We start from the raw sequence: 17,524 nt of genomic DNA, 5'->3' as shown, positions 1-17,524 counted from the left end.
CATAAAACACACCGCACTGTTGATTCTACAATTCAAGCTTATATGAGTACCCATGAATAAACACCATATGTACGTGGATCTGCTTCACAAATATTGAATTCCAAAGCATTAGGCTTCTGCAATTTAGGTAATTCTTGCTAATAAGAACAGAGATGGGGGGTGCATTAAAGAGCAAATGTGAACTGCCTCGTACCTTGGGGAAATTTTGAATGGTGCAGGAGATTTCCACCAGTAGCGCAGGGAGCCCCATTCCATCCAGGACGATTTTCCCCGCTGTTTTGCATATGGAGGGAGGCTTTGCAAGCTTAGAAAAGTAGTTTGCCTTCAACACACACATAAAATCGAAAGTCAGAAAACTGCACTAAATTTATCTTATACAGCCGGGCACAATGACTCTATCCTATAAAACTTCTGTGTGTCCTTCCTGGATCTGGATTAGCCCTTCCCCTCTGCTGGAACAGCTCATGCTGAGTCTCCAGCACACGGGGCAGTGTGTGACATTCTCACCTCTCATCAGGGATGCAGAGACCATCTTAACCCACAGCCCTTTGTGTCCCCCTTTAGCAGGCCTTTCTACGGCAAGTCAACTAACTCCCTGATACTTCTTCCCAAGTGAGGGAAGTTGTTGGTCTCTACAATGCATTCAGATTTCAGAAATCTGAAGGGGGATGATTTTATCCTCCCCGTGCCCCCCCCCCCAACCAAGCAGGCATCTGGCTTTTTAACAGCAAAAGACAACGACAGTCTCACCTACCGTCAGCTGATGCGCACAATGCTACCTCACTAAAAGAGACCTCCTGGGAATCTTAGTAATTGCAATTTGTCTTAAGTGGCAGAGCATTTGGAAGGGATCCAAGACTGATGTGCCAGGTTTCAGCTCCCTAGGGGAGTGCCATCCCTGGGCAGGTTGACCTGGCTGGTCTAAGAAAGTGGGCTGATCAAGACATGGGTAGCAAACCAGTAAGCTGCATTTCTCCATGGCCTCTTCTTCAGTTCCTGCTCAGACTTCCTTCAGTGATGGACTGTGACATGGAAATATGAGCCAAATAAACCCTCTCCTCCCTACGTTGCTTTGGGTCAGAATGTTGTAGAAAAGCAATAGAAAGCAAACTAGAGCGGTCCCTAACCAAGGTATGGGAGATTCCAGAGAGCTGTACAATCCAGTGCCCGGCTGTTAGCAGACTGGGGGTGGGGGTGGAGACAAAAGTGCAAGTTTCTAGCCTTGCACACTAAATACCTGTGGGACAGGATTTGGGGTCCCTTTAAATTGGGACTAGACAGCGTTAACAGTTCCTTTAGCAAGAGACCTCAGAGACTGAAATCCTTATCAAGCCTTCACCAACCCACTTCACAAATGATGGACCACTGTCACTCAGTGTCCCCCCTCCCGGGGGGGGGGGTCACTTAAATACCCAAGGCACAAGTTGTTGGTGTCTTTTAGAAAGGGGGAGTCAGTTTTTATTGTCTTGTTTTAACCTTGCAGAGAGTTTCTAGAGACTGAGAGAAAAGTGGTACCCTAACTGCCTTCCCCCAAGCCAGTCTCTTGCGCACACCCCCCACCCCAATAGCTCATCAGCCAGCTCAAAGGATTACAGTAGAAGGACGCGCCCTAGGAAAGCTCAAGGACGCTAAATTCAGAGCCAAGTGGAAAAAGGGCCTCTGATGAAATCTGCAGTTTAGTTACTCACTGGCCCGTGAAGATGGGTACCTAGCCAAAGTAAGGTGTATGAGGCATGCAAACCCTGGTGCATAGGCTTGGAATCTGAGAAATTTGGTGGCAGTGGAAGCCAATGCAATGAGGCTCCCGGGTGGTCTGCGGCTAAGTCACAGCCCGGTCCGGGTCCCTGACAGCAGTCAAGGTGAGTTTGGCGTCAGATTTGTGTTTTAGAAACCCAAAGGCGAGCGGGCGGGCTCCTTGGATCGTTGAGAAGCTCGCAGGCTCGGGACAGTCTTCCGAGCTACTGGGCCGCTCTCGACTCTCGCTTCGACCTTCGGTCCCTGCGGACAGCCAGTCCCAGTTTCCCTCCACATCTTCCTAGCTGTCACCAAGCAGCAGGCAGTCCCCCGCCCCCAGCGCGCAGGCGCGACTCCACGGCGCAAGCGCAGCGCGCTGCCGCAGCGTGGGCCGGCGGGGGCGGGGGTGCAGGGGAGGAGGGAGGGCGCTCGCCGCGGGTCCCTACCAGGTGCCCGTAGACGTCTGCGGGCTGGAGGTAGAAGGTGGAGTTGAGCAGCTCTTCCAGCCTGCGCGGGACGTCGTTCTCCTGGTAGTACGCCATCGCCTGCTGCTTCAGCTTCTGCAGGTCCCTAGTGATCCCACAGCTGCGGCCGCCGCCTTCTTCCCCCATGGTAGGAGACTCAGGGTTTCAGCGGGGTTTCGCCAGGGGGCCCGCCAGCGTCCTTTTGTCGCTAGGCAACCCAACGAGATCCCGACCCCCTAGATCTCGCGAGGCTTCGTGCCCTCGGTGGAAAGAACCTTTGCTTTCTGCCTGGGGTCTTTCCTTGTCCCATGCGCGCTTCGTCTGTTCCACGCGCTTCGTTCTCAGCGATCTCCCAAACTCATTTGTCACTGTTTCTCCAACAGTTTTTCAGATGGGGAAGCATTTAATGATTGTTTGAGTTCATTTTGCAGAAGCTGGGGAGTGATGCCCGTTACTTCCAGCTGTGGACAGGTGCTCCCCGACTGTTCCAGTTGGGAAGGAGAGGGATGCAAGAGCCCAGGGTGCCCTTCCTGAGCCGTGGAGGTCCTAGAAATGCATCCATTCCAACCCATGCAGTGTGCTTGCTGCACGCCTCGTGATCCTCTCAGAAACAGCTTTGCACACCCTTCGGGGGAGATTACTAAGGGTGAAATCTCTGTGAGGAAAACTCACTGTAGCAGTAACGATGATGATGTTTGGGTGGTGCAGGGGTGGCCGAGACAGACAGGGACAGGGTGCTCTCGTTTTACCGTTGCCTGTTTTATGTTCCCAACAGAAAGCAGGTTACTTAAAAGTTCTGTGCCTGCATTGCTCATCTGGAAAACGTAATCTTACCTGTTCTGTCTGCTTGCAAGCACTTAAAATAACCCTGAGAGTTGAAGAAGCATTTGGGGACAGTTGTTTTCCATAGATGTACTGTTGGATGTAGGCGAATAAAATGTGATTTTGTAAGTACTGTTACATAACCCAGACCGGCACCTCCCCTCCCTGGACTCCCCAAGCGGTTTTTTTCTTCTTCTTTCTGTTTCTCTTGTGTCTCTTTGAGAACGAATCCCTTGCTGTGGTGTGATGGCTCATCACACACTTGACCCACCTTCCTGGCTGGCTGCAAGTCCTTTGATGGTGGCAGCAGAGGCTGAGTCATCTTCCTGTCCGCTGCAGAGCCGCGGCTGACAGCTGGGTTTTAAGAGGATCCTTATATAAAATGAGCCCACAGTGGTGCTTTCATTCTTCCGTGTGCCCTTCCTCATAGCACCACCCCCAGTTGAAGGCACCCCTCCTCCCGTTCTGGTCCATGTGGGTCTGTGTCTTAAGGAAAACTGTGCTTTACATTCTCGCCCCCAAAGTGAATTCCTTGCCCACTTGAATCCTGGACCACAAATCTCATCCCTCATCCTCAGGGCTGACTCATTTGAGTTTCTTTTCATTCTTCCTCTGCACAGCTTAGTTCTCTGGGTTTACCACCTGGATGCAGCCACTGAACTAACTGTATTTCCAGACCCCATTTAATTTTTTCTTTTCTTTCTTTCTTTTTAATTGGAGACTTGGTTTTATGAATCCTAGGATGGCCTGAAACTGGCTATGTAGTGGAGGATGACCTTGAACTTCTGGTCTGTCTTCTACCTCCTGAGTTCTGGGATTACAGCTGTGAGCCACCATGCCTGGTTAATTTGGTGCTGGTGTTGGAACCCCAGCCTTCTTGCATGCCAGGCAAGCACTCTACCAGCTGAGCTATATCCACAGCCCTCATTTAATATTTTAATGGAAGTATTTGGGTTGGGACCACTATGTAATGGGTTCTTCCCTCTCTAACCCACTGGCCTCTATGTTCCATGAGATCGGGGTTTGCATGTCTTATTCAATACTGCATCGACAGCATCAGTACACTCTCTAATAGATTAGATGTTCAGCAAATAGCTATTGGATGAGTGGATAGTTTTTGCATATAAAAACCACCAATAAATACTTAACTGACAAATGTTTTGGAGTTGGGTGAATAATAATCACTCCATTTCAGAAATGAGAAACAAGGATAGAAACTTAGCCTGCAGAAAAGTTGGTAGAGGCTTAGAGTACCATTCTGCAAGAGTGGGGCATTTCTCAAAATATAGGATGGGAAAGATAGAAGTGGTTGGCTGGCCACAGTGGCAAGAGAGATGCACGTGTGGTTCTACAAAAAGCTGTAAATCCAGGTAGAGAATGATGTAGAAGGGTTAAACAGAAAAGTTGGGAAATGATAGATGAGAAAGAATGTAAAGAAAGAATGAACCTTCTTAGGTGATAGGATGGAGGTTGGGGAACCAAAGAAGACTTGAGAGTACCATAAAGTTTTCAAGAGTAGGATATTGGTGGTGTCACAGACCTTTAATCTCAGCACTAAGGAGACAAAGGCAGGCAGAACTCTGAGTTCAAGGCCAGCCTGGTCTACAGAGTGGGTTCCAGGACAGCCAGGGCTACACAGAGAAACCCTTCCTCAAAAAACCAAGCCAACAAAAAACAAGCGTAGGATACATGTATGGCCTGGACTTAGAGCGACATGTGCCCTGAGCCTGCCTATATTTCTAAAAATAGCAGCTATACACCTGCTGGCCTTGAGTTCAAGAATCCTGGAGACAAAGAGAGGGCTGAAGACACAGCTATAAGATGTCATCATAGTATAACAACTTGGAGAATGGAGATGTTGGAAGGAGGGAAGTGGGACACAGTCCTCTTGAAATAGGAGCTAAGTGCTACAGAAGGAACAGATTGTGGACACAGGAGGAGGGCAGGAGCCATACAAGGAAACAGACAAAATGAACTTAGAGCAACAGTCCCCAAGGCCAGGGAAGAGGCTTGGTGATGTACCAGGTGTGTGTACCTGTGCACACACAGGACAACCTGAAAGGATGGTAGTCATGCTGTACTCGGGCAGTGGTTCCCTGGAAGCTTTTCTTTTTATATATTAGTAGTATCTAATTTTCTTCAAATGAATTACCTTTATGACTGAAAATTATGGTATGTTGGAGGGAAGGGTATTTAAGTCAAAGCCCAGAGAAGGATTGACTATTAAGAAGGGCTTATTAGTAACTTAATTGCTTAGACTCCATCTCCTCTGAAATGAAACTGGGTGAAGTCAGAGAAGCATAAGTCCATGTCTGTCTGCATCTTCCATTCAGTTGACACAGATTTCTTGACTGTTTGCCACGGGCCAGGTACTATTCCAGGGCACTGAAGTTCTGATGGCATCTCAGCTGCACTCGCTATCATGAGTCATCAGTGCACTGAAACCAGAGACCTGAAAACTCATCTGGAAATTTCTTATGCTCTACACTTATTAACAGCCTGTCAGTGTGGCCAGCTTCCAGTCAAAAGATTATTTATTAATATTGCAATTTTATTTTCCACAAGTAAACATTGGGAACATTGAGAGTTTACTAAAAAATATAACCAGATGTATGCAAATTGTATACAAACTCCACAATGTTGTTATAATATATTGGTGATTCTTTTTCCATTTCTACTGAGACTAAATGTCTAAGGACTCTTCTACAGTATCAGAACATGAAAAGAGTTGGTGTGAAGTTAATCCTAAAAATACCAAGCTGGAGAGTTGGGGGTGGGAGAGAAGAGAAGATACAGAGCAGAAGGAAAGGCTCAGAGATGGTGAAAGTAACTGGCATAAACACACAGAGACAGGGTGGGACTGTGCCCACCCTTTAGGAAGAGGATGTGGTACTAGAGACAGCATGCATATACCAGCACTGTGGATGTCACAGGGATCTACGTGTAGAGTGTGAGGCAAGAGCAGTTTTGAAATGAGAACACCTATGTTGGGATCCAAGATTTGCCTCTCAGTACCCAGAGGTCTGGATTGATAGTGTTTTCTAACCCTTTAGAGTATGAAGACCCCTCTTTTCCTTTTCTTTTTTTTTTTTTTTTTTTTTTTTTTGTTGTTGTTGTTGAGATGGGGGTTTCTCTGTGTAGCCTTGGCTGTATGTAGACCAGACTAGCCTTAAACTCACAGATCCCCCTGCCTCTGCCTCTGGAATGCTGGGATTAAAGGTGTACACCACCACTACCCAGTTATAGACACCCTTTTAATAATAATAACACCACCAATGGAATGCTCGACCACCCCACAGGTAATAGTAGCAGTGCTTTCATAGGCCTTTATCATTCACTTATAGATGATTTGCACATACAAAAGAGACTGTCTGCACAGCTAAGCCTTTACTCTCTTGGGGATGTGCTTGGTGTATATTTAAGACTGGGAGCTTCTTGCATAGAGTTCATGGGCCTCCTGGAGACCTCCAATGAGAACGAGTGAGGCTGTTTCACTCCCAGACCCCTTCTACTCTGTAGTTGTGATTCAAGAGAAAGTATTAGAGACTCATCCACTTGTCTCAACCTGCTACTTGGAGACCCTTCATAGAGGAAAGGAAACGCTTTTCATTTTGCATTTCAAAAAGAAATTTCTACCCCGTGTTAGTCATTTCATAAATTGATGAGGATGAAGACAAATGTATTCGTTCATTTTTTTTCCCTCTGTCCTATCCAACACCTCTATTTAGATCAGAACCTATTTGCCACGACTTTAATGTTCAAGAGTGATTGTTTAGATGCAACTTGGGGGCTGCTATCAAGTGCTTGTTAATTCATTTTTCCTGCATTGACATCTGTGTTGAAAATCATTTTCATAGGGAACTAATGAACATGACTGCAGGTGCCTTTAATCACAGACTCCTAGAAACTAGGAAATTAGAGGCAGAATGCATGGGAAATGGGAGGAGTAACACCTTCCTCCCTTGGTTGTCAAAACTGAGAAGTAGGGTTGCCAAACTAACAGCAAATATAAACACCTGAAAATGAATGCTAAGTAAAGTAGGAATGATTGACTAATAAAAAAAGCTTCTCACATTTTATTTTTATTTACCAATGCTCCCTCCCCCCCCCCGGGGGGGCAGTAGTCCTTATCACTATAGTAGTAACAACAAAACTCACAGCAGCAGCTCCACACATCAACCCTGTTGAGTTTGCAAACCAATGTCAAAAGATAGGTGATTGGCCAGAGTTCACACAGCTCCAGCAGAGCAGGAGTGAAACCTGAACGCAGGTCTTACTGACTCTGGTACCTACCCATTCATGTCCCATCATGCACCATTCCCATTACCATAGCTTCTGTTCTCTCATGATAGTTCTTGCTGGTCTTCAGTGCCCACTCCATGGCACAGGCAGATGAATAACTCACATTGAAGTCTTCGAAGACACAGGGTAAATCTTCTGGCTCTCTCGATGACTAGTTCCTGTTTTGACTATCCCACTGCAGCCACCTGTAGATTCTACTTGTCTAAGCATCATTAGAATTTAAACTCTAAAGAGGCATGTTGGAAAATGCTAATTATGCCCTTCCCCAGGTCTAAATTTAAACATTCTCCAGGTCTAAATCATAACTCATGTATGAGACTCATGCAGAAGTATTTTTAAAATACTCAGTTACAGCCAGGGTTAAGAAGCACTGCTCTGAGTCAGGCAGGGATGAGAAGGACTGAGGTTTCCTCCAGGAATGATTGAAGGAAACAGATGCAGTCAAGAAAGCCCAGAAGCTCTGGAATCAGAACTCATGGCTTCAACTGTGACCTTCTACAATTCACATAACTTCTGAATCCATTTCCTCATCGATTATATTTTTAATTTCATAGTATTGCCATGAGGTTAAACAGGAATCCGTGTAGACTCCCCCCTTTTATGCCTCACAAATGCAAACTGATGTTCTTGCCAAAGAAACCCGGGGAAGGGCAAGTGCAGCATTTGTTACAGTTTTGTGCTGTTCAATTGAAAACCTTTCTTTAGCTCTGTGCAGAAATCTAGATTGAATAGAAGGGAGACCCCTTCCTTTTAAAACAATATTAGTGACCTTCGAAAGTGATTAGTCTCCTGGGAAATCGTCACTTTTATCATAACCTTTAGCACTTGTGCAGCATTATAAAGTTGATGTGATATTTCTCTCTCACTTTCTGGCAAAGCTGAATGCTTAAGCCGAAGGTAAAGTGTGAATGTTCAGAGCGGGCACCCGGTCAGCGCTGTTTCAGATGCAGCCTTCTGGTCATTTGTTCAAGGGCCTCTGACACTGAAGACCCACAGATACAACACTGGAGATGCTATGCTGGCAGGTTAATTGGTATTTTTCAGGAATTAGACGAGCAGTTTCTGTACAGCCAGAAAGAAGTGAGGCAATTATCCAGCGAGTTTGGAACATAAAGAGAAGAGGGAAAGACCAGGCCAAAGAGATTCTCTAAGCAACCTAGTTTGCCATTTTAAAATAGATTGTAATTTAAAAGCTTTATGGGCATAAATCCAGCTTGAAGGTATTTTGTGGCATAAGGACAGGTCTAATAAAAGTCAAGGAATGCTGAGAAAATGTTCTACAAAGCTAGATTTTTCTTGATACAAGTAGCAAAATAAGGTAATTGCTTTTATTTTGAGCAAAGAATGTGTTGTCCTGCATGTTTTCCACATAGCAGGCAGCAAAGAAGAAAGAGAAAGGTTGCCAGTTAAGAGGACCTGTTGGGTGGGTGTTTGTTTTCTTGTTTACTGTTTAATTATGTGTGCGTGCCCAAGGAGGCCAGTAAAGGACATTGGATCCCCTAGGGCTGGATTCACAGGCAGTTGTGAGCCACCCAATGTGTGCACTAGGAACTGAAGTTGGGTCAGCAGCATGAGCATGCTCTGGACAGCCTTCTAAGTGTTTTTATCAAGTTGTGCAACCCTCCCCCCCAAATATATTCTCTAACACTGTTGAAAGGAATTGAGGTGTAGACCTTCCCATCTTCCTGGCCCCTGGGGTTCTTTGCCTTATCAATTTTGTTTTTGCACTTGAGAGAGAGTTAATAAGCTGTTTGACTTTTGTAATTAAACTTAAGAACCTGACTGAACGGGATTTCAGCTTCCCCAAAGTTGTACTTTAATCTGCTTAAGAGGAGTAATCTGTTTCTTATTAGCAAAATCAAAAGACTGTCTCCAATTTATCACTTGATTGCCAGGAGCCTGGCTCGGAGTCTGGTAGTGATGCTGAAGCTTGGGAGACAGAGAGCATTCGGTTGTCAGAAGTCTGGGACTTAAGTTTTTGCATTTATAGCTGACCGTGCAGTGGTCTTAGGTTTGCCGTTCTTGTTCTTTGATCTATCCAGCTGGACTTGTCTTTGTATTGTCCTGTTTAACACATTAAGACTTCTAGTCTTTTCAGTATTAAAAAAAAAATGATAGTCACAAATGCAGAGCAGGAATTATTCTTCAAGAATTGTGATTTGGAGAAGTGAATTCTAGGACCTTTAAGTGAATGAAATCATTTGAGGCAAATTTCTCAGTAGCGATTTAATCTTGTTTTTCAAATATGCCAGTCATAGGTGAATGATCACTGGAGCACTGTGCACTTTTCAGAGTTGAGGTAATGCACTAGGTTAAATTTCCACTCCCAATTTAATATAATACATTGAATTACATGTTAGCAGAGGATGTGGGGATAATGTAGGAGTAGTGATAAGGATTATTTACTCAGAAAAACAGGCTTTCCATTAATCCTCCAAGAGGAAACATTCAGTGAGGGTGAAAAACTGAAATGTCATTCTCAATGTTCACAACCAAGCATCTGCACTCAGCTCTTAAATGCAAGGAGAATGAAAAGGAAAGGCATAGAATGAGCTTACAGGACAAGGAATGTTGGGGGGCTCTGTCAGCTAACCTAAGCTCTCTGCACTGCTAACGAAGTTTTCTATCCCTAGAATTTTAAAAGCAAAGTTCCTGTTTGAGGGACCAAGAATCGTGTGTGTGTGTGTGTGTGTGTGTGTGTGTGTGTGTGTGTGTGTGTGTGTGTATGTGTATGATGTGTGAGTGTCTATGTCTATGTGTGACACTACTCCATGCCAGCACTTGCTAGGATGTATCTGACTGTGGGTCTAACCTGAATGCTGCTAGCTTACTCATATTTTCACTTCTTTGCCACTAAGCTGATAAGAGCATAAGGTTTTTGAAAATGCAAAACCCAAGGACTAATTTTTAGGGTAAAAACAAGAGGTCTTAACTATCACTTTTTGTTTTAAAGAATACTATTTAGAAGTTTTAGGATGTATGTAATCATTTATTGCTTTGAAAATACAGCTATTTTGAATTTTCAACTGAGATCTTTTCCAGAAAAATATTATATATTCAATTAAAAATTTATACCTTTTCTTTTTGTTTGGGTTTGTTTTTTTTTCTAGACAGTGTTTCTCTGGGTAGCCCTGGCAGTCCTATAACTTGCTTTGCAGACCAGGCTGGCCTCAAACTCACAGAGATCTACCTGCCTCTGCCTCCCAAGTGCTGGATTAAAGGTGTGCACCACCATTGCCCAGCTAAAAATTGTGTACATTTCTAATAAATCCAACAGTAGTGGAAATCACTTCCTTATTGGAGTAGATAATTATACATCTGCAGAAGCAATAAATTTGATCAAAATGAGTAATATAAAATTATAACTTTGAAATTCATCTCCAAATATTCGCTAAATGAAGGGAAAAATAACTCTGTGTGTGTGTGCACGTGTGTCTGTGTCTCTGTGTGTGTGTCTCTGTGTATGTGTGTGTCTGCGTGTGCGTGTGTGTATGTGTGTCTGTGTGTGTGTGTGTGTGCGTGCATGCATGCGTGTGTGTGTGTGTGTGTGTGTGTGTGTGGTGTCTGTCTGTCTGTCTGTGTCTGTGTGTGTCTGTGTCTGTGTGTCTGCGCGTGCGCGCGAGTTCCTGTTCCCTTTCCCTTATGAATGCTGTCTGGGTTTGACTCAGACTCTTTGGGGGTATACCCCAGAACTTTATACACTCTTGTCCAAGCCCCAATGTCAAGAAAAACATTGATGTCCTCCTTGGTCCCAACAGACCCTGGCTGTGTCACACACACTTGACCCTCTGGGTTAAGGCTGAGGCCATATCTGGGTTGGTCTGTCCTTTGTTTCATTTATGGCAGGCACACTGTGCTCCTTAAAGTAGGTGAGGAGGGATTTTGCCACTTGTGCCACCGTGTGTCATCTATAGCTTGTGATAGGCATTTGTGAGTCATCCCAAGGATTCAGTCACACTGGTGTTAATAACTACAAGTATGTGTCCATTTCAGTCGGACATTTAAAAACAATCCATAACTCTGGGAGGCTATCATTGGAGGAAGGAGGCTGGGATTTGCATCAGACTGGAAAGAAAAGGACAGAACAGGAAACTCCTGGGGTTAGTCAGGATTTCTGGCTTCCAGAAGAAGAGAAACTGCAGAAGAGATTTTCGTTGGAGGACGGGAGTCGGCTCCCATGGCCACAGTCTTGTCTGACTTCACCATCCACACTCTGATCCAAACTGAGCATGCCCTCTTGCATTCCACAAAGGCCTAGCATGGCTCTTTCTTCCCCTCGCCTGTGATTCTGCACTGACTTGGGTACTGTAAAGTGACGTTCAAGCAGCGCCACTTTCTAACTGGAAGACACATGACTTTATATGCTAAACACACATTTCAGGCCATATCCATCGTCCTGAGGTTAGCTTTTTGAACATGTAAAAAGAATCAGACCACATGCTTTTGGTAAATTCTAGTGCCTAAGATACAAGTCAGTAACAAATACAAATGTGTAGACTTACAAGTAAATTAAAAAGCTCAGGTTGAGCTGTCTGTGACTTTTACCACAAGTCTGGATTTTAACCCTAGGAATAACTACTCAGACCAACTGCTGATGAGCCTGGGGTATGGTTCTCATCACTCTGTGTGCTTTTACCCAATTAGACGAGCATGCATGTCAGAACAAGGCAACGTTTTAAAATGCATTTATTAACTTTAAGCACACATCCAGCAGCTTTACAAAGTTTGTTGAATATGAAGTTCGGATGTACTTAGCTGAAGATTTATTTATACCTTGTGAGTCAGGTCATTTAAAACATGCTATGGGGATCCCCATTAGGAGTGAGCTGTAAAGCAGGACTTGGTCTGGACTCCAGGATTCCCATCATGCACATAGCAGAGAGAGCACAGAAGAGACGGCAGCAGTCCTGTGGATACTTACTAGCAGATTTGACCTTTTGTTCCTTTGGGCTAGTTGCATTCTTCATCAGATAGTCTTTTTTATTCCCTCTGGAAACATGGTATAACCACACACACACACACACACACACACACACACACACACACACACACAGACACACACCACATACTCTGAAGTTCATACAGATGACACGGGCAGCCTGAGCCCTGGCATAGGCTGGCTACCCTCACCCCCCCACCTGGCTCCCTCCCACCTGGACAGACAAGCCTGTAGTCTGGTCACTACTATGAGCCTGCATTCTGTCCTAATCTTTGATTATGGGGATTGGGTTTCTGCCCCAATATTTGTATTACCCTGTTCTTGGCCTCAGGGGCTAGCCTCAACCTACTTTCCTGTCCAGACCACTGTTTTATAGGCAAAGCTCCAGGAAGCAATTGTGAGACTCTGTCACTCAGCTATTTCTCAACAAGGCCAGTCTTTGTGTTTTTGAGCTAACAGTCTTAGAGCCAGACAGAACTTCTGAGCATATGCATATTTAATGTAGTTCTCCATTAATAATCTGGTTATGTATCTCATTAATTGTCTCATTTTACTGACAAAAGTATAAGATATTGTTTGAGATAGAGTTTCACTATGTATTTCTAGCTGGCCTGGAATTCACTATGTGAAGCTGGCCTCCAGCTCATAGAGATCCACCTGTTTGTTCCTGTCAGGTGCTGGGATTCAAGGTGCACACCATCACACCCAGCTCTAAAATGCTTTTTAAATATAAATATAATAAACCTTAAAGTTCATTTAATGGCTCCCAACTTAATTCTTCATAGTTAAAGATCGAATTTCCTTAATAGGCTTAACTTTAAAGAACACTCTCCCACCCCTGTTATTTTCTTTCTTGGATAAGTAGATAAGGGGAAATATGTATTTTAATATGGGTGGTGTAATGTGGTGTAGCGCATATGATTTCTTGATTGAGCATCTGTCTCCTGTGTTCTAACAACATGAGATTTTACAGTCTGAACCCCCAAGTCTTTAAATTCCAAATGATACCTGTGCTGCTCTTACATATAGTGAGGGCACCAGTGTAGTGACCTTTCACTGGGCTCTGGCATGTAGCATCCTCTGCATTTTTCAGATTTGAACTTGTAAGTGGTTCTCTCCGTCAGCAAGCCAGCAGGTGTTCTGCCTTTTAAAGAAGTACAGTAATGATCATGTCTACTGTCTTAGCTCACGGGATGCAAAGGAACCTGCAGTGCTTGGCGGTGATTCACCTGAAGATTTGTTCATGGAGGACACATCAGGAGCAGCACTTCTAGCCAGCGGTGCTGGAAACAAGCACCCCTCTTGTTTGTACATAAACCTGGACTTTCACCCGTCAGATTAAAGGCAAAGATCACTAACAAGTTTCCTGCTTATTTAGTCAGGAGTCCATGCATACAACGCCCCCCTCCCCCGTGAATTACTCCGCTTCCCAGCAAGGCAATGCTTATTTAATAAAGCTGTTTATGAAAACTCCTCAAGTGTGTGGTCCCCTTCCCCACAGCGTGGCACTGCTGCCGCCAAGTGACAAGTCAGAAACCTCAGCAAACCCTGACAATTAGAGCATTCATTCTTCCTTCCCACACCAGGGGCCCTGCCCTCCCTCAGAAGGTGCTGTCTCTTCCCTCCTAAAGCATGCTGCACCTGTGGGGTGCCCTTTGAACACAGGATTCTAAGAAAAGAATATCGTGAGTCATTAAGAAAATAATTTCTCTGACTATATCTAATTTTAGGGTTAAGGATGTTTGGGTTTTATTTATTAAATATGTTTGGTCAGTCTCTCAGAGTCTTATGCAAAAATCCTGGCAAGCCACAGGGGGGAAATTCTCCCTCTTAAACCTCTCTGGTCACACCTCCAAACTCTAGGAACACAGGGGTACTTGGGGTTATATGCGAAGACCATTCTCTTCAGCCACCTCATTCTTGTGCTGGGCTAAGAGCTTTTCAATTGCTGTGACATTTTCAGCCAGGGAAGAAGTGGTGCTTCTGCAGGGCAATGTTTTACAGACGATTACTTTATATGATCAATGGAGCAATTCCCTTTCCAGAAAGGAACCAAAGCGATCAAGTTAAATCATTAAAGAGAGAAAGAGTGAGTGGGGGAGAGGTTCCATCTCATTAGCAGGTACCAGAGCGGCAGGCCCTGGGGTAGTGCCACACAATGTCACTGGCCCTTTAAGACAATGCCTGCACTCCCTCAGCTATTGCCCGCCTCCCTTCCTGTAGCTGTTGACGGGTCTAAACCTCCCGAGCAGTCCATCGTGGCCACAGTAGGAGGGACCTGCAGAAAATGTGCCAAAACCAGGCAGGGGCTAGAGGCCTTCAATAAGCCCACAGCTGGAGAGGAGCCACTATGCTAAACAGCAGGGCTGGGACCAGGCATGTGATGGGGAAAGGGGTCAAACCCGACACCTCCTACAGGCTTTCTGAGCCCAGTGTGGTTCAATTGGATGGCATCTTCTAGCTGGCTTTTCTCTATTTGCTTAATATGCAGAGGTATTTAGCTTAAAAGCACTAAATGCCTCACGGCAAGGAGGAGGTCCCCCCCCCCCATGAAATGTTACTAAGGGAAGGGCAGTCTAAGTATTTTCTCTCTTTCCGCCCCAAAACTAATATTGTTTTCTTTTTGCTTCTGTCTCATGGCTCAGCACAGGCATTTTCCCACCACACACCTTTTGCTGGACTTTACAAGCATAAATCTCCTGCCCAGGCTTTGTGTAGCACCCACCCCCATCCTTTAACTCCTGGTTGCTGGACTCTTGCACCCCACCACACATTTACTGTACATGCATCTACCATGTACCCATGACTGCTCTCAGGGCTTCCTGAAGCCCAGAAGTAAATGAGGTCTGCTTCCCATTCGTGCTGTGTGGGGTCCAAAAGAGGGAGTAAATAACTCATTTGCCCATGGTTTTGTGAGGGTCATTTTACATCCATGTACCTTAGTATTTTGAGAATACTAACTAAGCAGGGTGGGGGTGGCCAAGAAGGGACCTGGGATGCTCTGGTTGCTGTGTCCAATGTGCCTTGGGAAACAAGGACTAATTTTTTACTTTGCCCCACCATGAAAAGTCAGGGATGAGAACCTGGTGTGGTTCCTGGCTCAGGCAGCTCTCCCTCCTCCGTAACTCCTGAAATTCAGATGGCAGTTTCCTGTGTTTGCAATACTTCCATTTTCTTGTTTCTCACTTGATGCAGTGAGGCATTTTCTCTGTCTTACAGATGAAAACATCTGAGGCCCAGGACTAAGCCAACAACAGAGGTACTGGGACTGGGCGCCAAGGAACCCTGAACCAGGAGCCAAGCGCCTCTGCTATCCCTCCTCCCAAACTTGTCAGCCAGCAGGAGTCTGTGACTTATGAGCCACAAGGAAACAAAGCACAGTGTTCACGGTGAAACTCTTTTCTTCCCCTCCTGCAGATGGAGAGTGTCGGTGTGTACGGATTCTGTGGGTGTAAAGGAAAGAGCAAAATGAAGTGTGATTCAAGGTGGGAAATTACCGCAGCAGCAGGTAGGAAATGGACCCACTTGTGTAAGTATGGGACCGGGCATCTGAAATGATCCCTCTTCAGGGGGACCGGGCACAACAGGGACTGGTACATTTACACTTATGCACGCCAGCGACATCGGCTTCACAGAAGGCACAGCTGGACCATGGGAAGGGGTTTGAAAGAGTGTTTCAGAGGGGCTGCAGATGTGGAGTGGGGCCTGGCCTCTGTTGGGCTCTTGCCGGCTCCTAGTTCCGAGCTTGTGGCCCTGGAGATCAGCTACATGTGGTGCCATATGCAGGCAAGAAGAGACGGCCCTTCTGGTGTTCCGAGCTTGTTTATGCTTTAACATGTCTGTCCGTTTTCAGGATAGTCTTCTTACCCCTCCTTCCTCATGCCTCCCTCCAATTCCGGAGAAAACAAGAGGGCTATTCATGCAAAAAGAGAGTGAGAGGGAGGGGAGATGCCACCGACAAACTCCATTGAAAGCCACTGGCTGTTCATTTACATTCACACTTTTAAAAATGTTAACTAATGATGTTAAATGGTCCGCCAAAGGTCCTGGCAGGTCAGTTGCAGAAGTGTCCTTTCTGCCTAATTAGGGCTCTTGTGGCTGCCCGGGGCCTTCCAGTGCAACTGGTGACAAGCCGGAGCTGACGGCTTCAATTGCTGCCAGGAGGAAGGTTGGGCTGGTCACGTTTCCCAACTCAGCCAGGTGTTTGCTGAATGGGGGAGGGGGCCTGGCGAGATCTGCACAAGCTTCTATGATCCTTTTTCTTTTGCTCTGCCCTCCCAAGTCCTTCCCCTTTGCCTGTCTTGTCTTGTGTCAAGGTCAAGAATGGGCTTTGCTAAATCAGCCATTTGGATTATCTCTGGGAGGTTGTTAGCAGTCCCTGCCCAGACTTTTCAAGTGGTCCCAGCAGATGCTAGAATTTCTTTCCCTTCCCTAAAAATCAGGAAAAAGAATATTTTTGTTGTTGTTGTTTTGCTCTGGGTAGTAAACAGTAATGAGAAGAAAAGAGAGCTAAGAGTCGTCTCGGACAGCTCTTGCACGGTCACCCAAGTGTTAAAAATCACCACCAATAGAACTGCTCAAAGAGAAACAGCCGTAGCAGCGCCACGGACACTGCTTTAAATGCGGAAAAGAAACCAGTGATGGGAACAATTCTGGCTGGGTTCAGTGGGCTGGATTGCACCTGCCACCCAGCAGGTGCCTGCTCAGTTGTCCCGTGGTTGGAGAGGCAAAGCTGAGAAGATTTCGAAGCTGCTGTTTCTCTGTGCCTGCCCACACTGTTCCAGGCATGCTTTCTGAATTTCCCAGTTGCTCCTAAAGTAAACACAAACTTGTAGGTTGATATGATAGCCTTGTTTGTTGGTTTTTTGTTTTGCTTTGTTTTTGCTTTCATAGCCAAACAGGCTAACCATCCTTGGTGCTAGGTCCCCCTGACTGCAACAACTAAAGACCCACAGAGATGATCCCACAGCAGGGGCAGGGCGGCTGAGTCAATGCGGCTCCCCTTGGTTGGGTGTAAATTAAACACAGAAAATACTTGAGAACCCATGAACACACGTGCACACACAGAGTGCATTACTGCGTCTTTGGTACAACAGCAGGATAATACATGGGCACTTGGGAACAATGCCACGGTATGGGGGAAACTGAGATGGAAAAATCAATGCTTAATGAAAATCCAAGACTAGACCCAAGGGTCTGAAGAGGTGAGGAGTGTCTGAGAGGTGGTGTGGACAGCTCTAGGATTTCATCCTCTTTGTTTACC

General features: G+C 45.5%; 2 protein-coding genes across 2 annotated transcripts in view; one reads left to right on the top strand and one right to left on the bottom strand.

The window, feature by feature from the left end:
- Eno4 (enolase 4) overlaps window positions 1–2,386 on the bottom strand; it is a 32,281-nt gene extending 29,895 nt beyond the window's left edge. Inside the window, exons 1-2 of the mRNA XM_036173939.1 lie at window positions 2,181–2,386; window positions 194–322 (exon numbers count right to left, since the gene is read on the bottom strand). Coding sequence (XP_036029832.1) covers window positions 194–322; window positions 2,181–2,345 — 294 coding nt within the window. The 5' untranslated portion in view covers window positions 2,346–2,386. The remainder of the gene's footprint in view (window positions 1–193; window positions 323–2,180) is intronic.
- The window catches only part of Hspa12a (heat shock protein family A (Hsp70) member 12A), a 154,098-nt gene continuing 138,734 nt past the window's right edge, over window positions 2,161–17,524 (top strand). The window contains exons 1-2 of the mRNA XM_036173893.1: window positions 2,161–2,346; window positions 15,679–15,769. Of these exons, the coding sequence (XP_036029786.1) occupies window positions 2,344–2,346; window positions 15,679–15,769 (94 nt within the window). The 5' untranslated portion in view covers window positions 2,161–2,343. The remainder of the gene's footprint in view (window positions 2,347–15,678; window positions 15,770–17,524) is intronic.

Source organism: Onychomys torridus, chromosome 1 (assembly GCF_903995425.1).
Source record: "Onychomys torridus chromosome 1, mOncTor1.1, whole genome shotgun sequence".
In the NCBI taxonomy this organism is placed as follows: Eukaryota; Metazoa; Chordata; class Mammalia; order Rodentia; family Cricetidae; genus Onychomys; species Onychomys torridus.
The sequence above is the reverse complement of the archived record's forward strand: the minus strand, read 5'-3'. Positions and strand labels throughout refer to the sequence as shown.